Source organism: Austrofundulus limnaeus, unplaced genomic scaffold, assembly GCF_001266775.1.
Source record: "Austrofundulus limnaeus strain Quisiro unplaced genomic scaffold, Austrofundulus_limnaeus-1.0 Scaffold3409, whole genome shotgun sequence".
In the NCBI taxonomy this organism is placed as follows: Eukaryota; Metazoa; Chordata; class Actinopteri; order Cyprinodontiformes; family Rivulidae; genus Austrofundulus; species Austrofundulus limnaeus.
In genome coordinates, this window is record NW_013955811.1 from 4,511 (window position 1) to 5,315 (window position 805).

General features: G+C 44.7%; 1 protein-coding gene across 1 annotated transcript in view; it reads right to left on the reverse strand.

The window, feature by feature from the left end:
• The window catches only part of LOC106511862 (paraneoplastic antigen Ma1 homolog), a gene marked incomplete at its 3' end in the record, with an annotated part of 2,760 nt that continues 1,955 nt past the window's right edge, over positions 1–805 (reverse strand). The window contains exon 2 of the mRNA XM_014000592.1: positions 1–606. Coding sequence (XP_013856046.1) covers positions 1–606 — 606 coding nt within the window. The remainder of the gene's footprint in view (positions 607–805) is intronic.

Consider the following 805-nt stretch of genomic DNA (forward strand, 5'->3'; position numbering starts at 1 on the left):
GGCTACTAGTGTGAGGAGGAGCCTTATTTACTTGATTTCCTTTGTTTGCTGGTCTCCATCCAGGACCTTTGGTCTGCTGAAAATTTGTGGGTGTCACAGTCATCATGTTGAGGTGATGTTGTACTTCCTCAACTTGTTTTCTTAAGGCCTGAACTTCCTCAGATTTTCTGGGTTGCATTTCATCATTGTGGTGTACTTTTGGAGACTTTGAGGTGGTTTTTAGCTGACTAGCTGTGAGTTCAGACACTTGGGACTGCAGCATTTTGATTTGGGCCTGCAGCTCCTGAACTTCAGAGTCTGACTTATTTTCATCTTCCACCCTCACTTGCCGGACTACGGGTCTAGTTGAATGAGCAACAGGTTTCTTTCTCATTGATTGTTGAAATTCTTCTTCTCTGATTTCATTCAACAGTGTTAGGAAGGATGGGGGATTACTCTTCCTCTCTCTTAGACGTAACTGTAGGAGCAGTATTTCAGACTCTGTGGCTCCACGAAGGAGCTGTTCCACACGTGCATTGTCTCTCTGACTGGGAGGTATTCCTCCTCGCTGAACAACTTTTGTTAGCTTTCGCTCCACTCTCCTTAAAAAATCTGAAAGTCCCTCACCAGCATTTTGGCGTAATGCTCTAAAGGAGAAGTAGAGATCCTCAGGACTCTCTGGGGATCCAAATGCTCTCTCCAGAGCCTCAATATATTCCTCAGGGGATGCATCCGGATCGTTAGCCCTCACTGCTTGTGCAATTTCCAGAACAGGACCTTTTAAGCTTTCTACAATCCTCTTGGTAAATGGTAAATGGTAAATGGT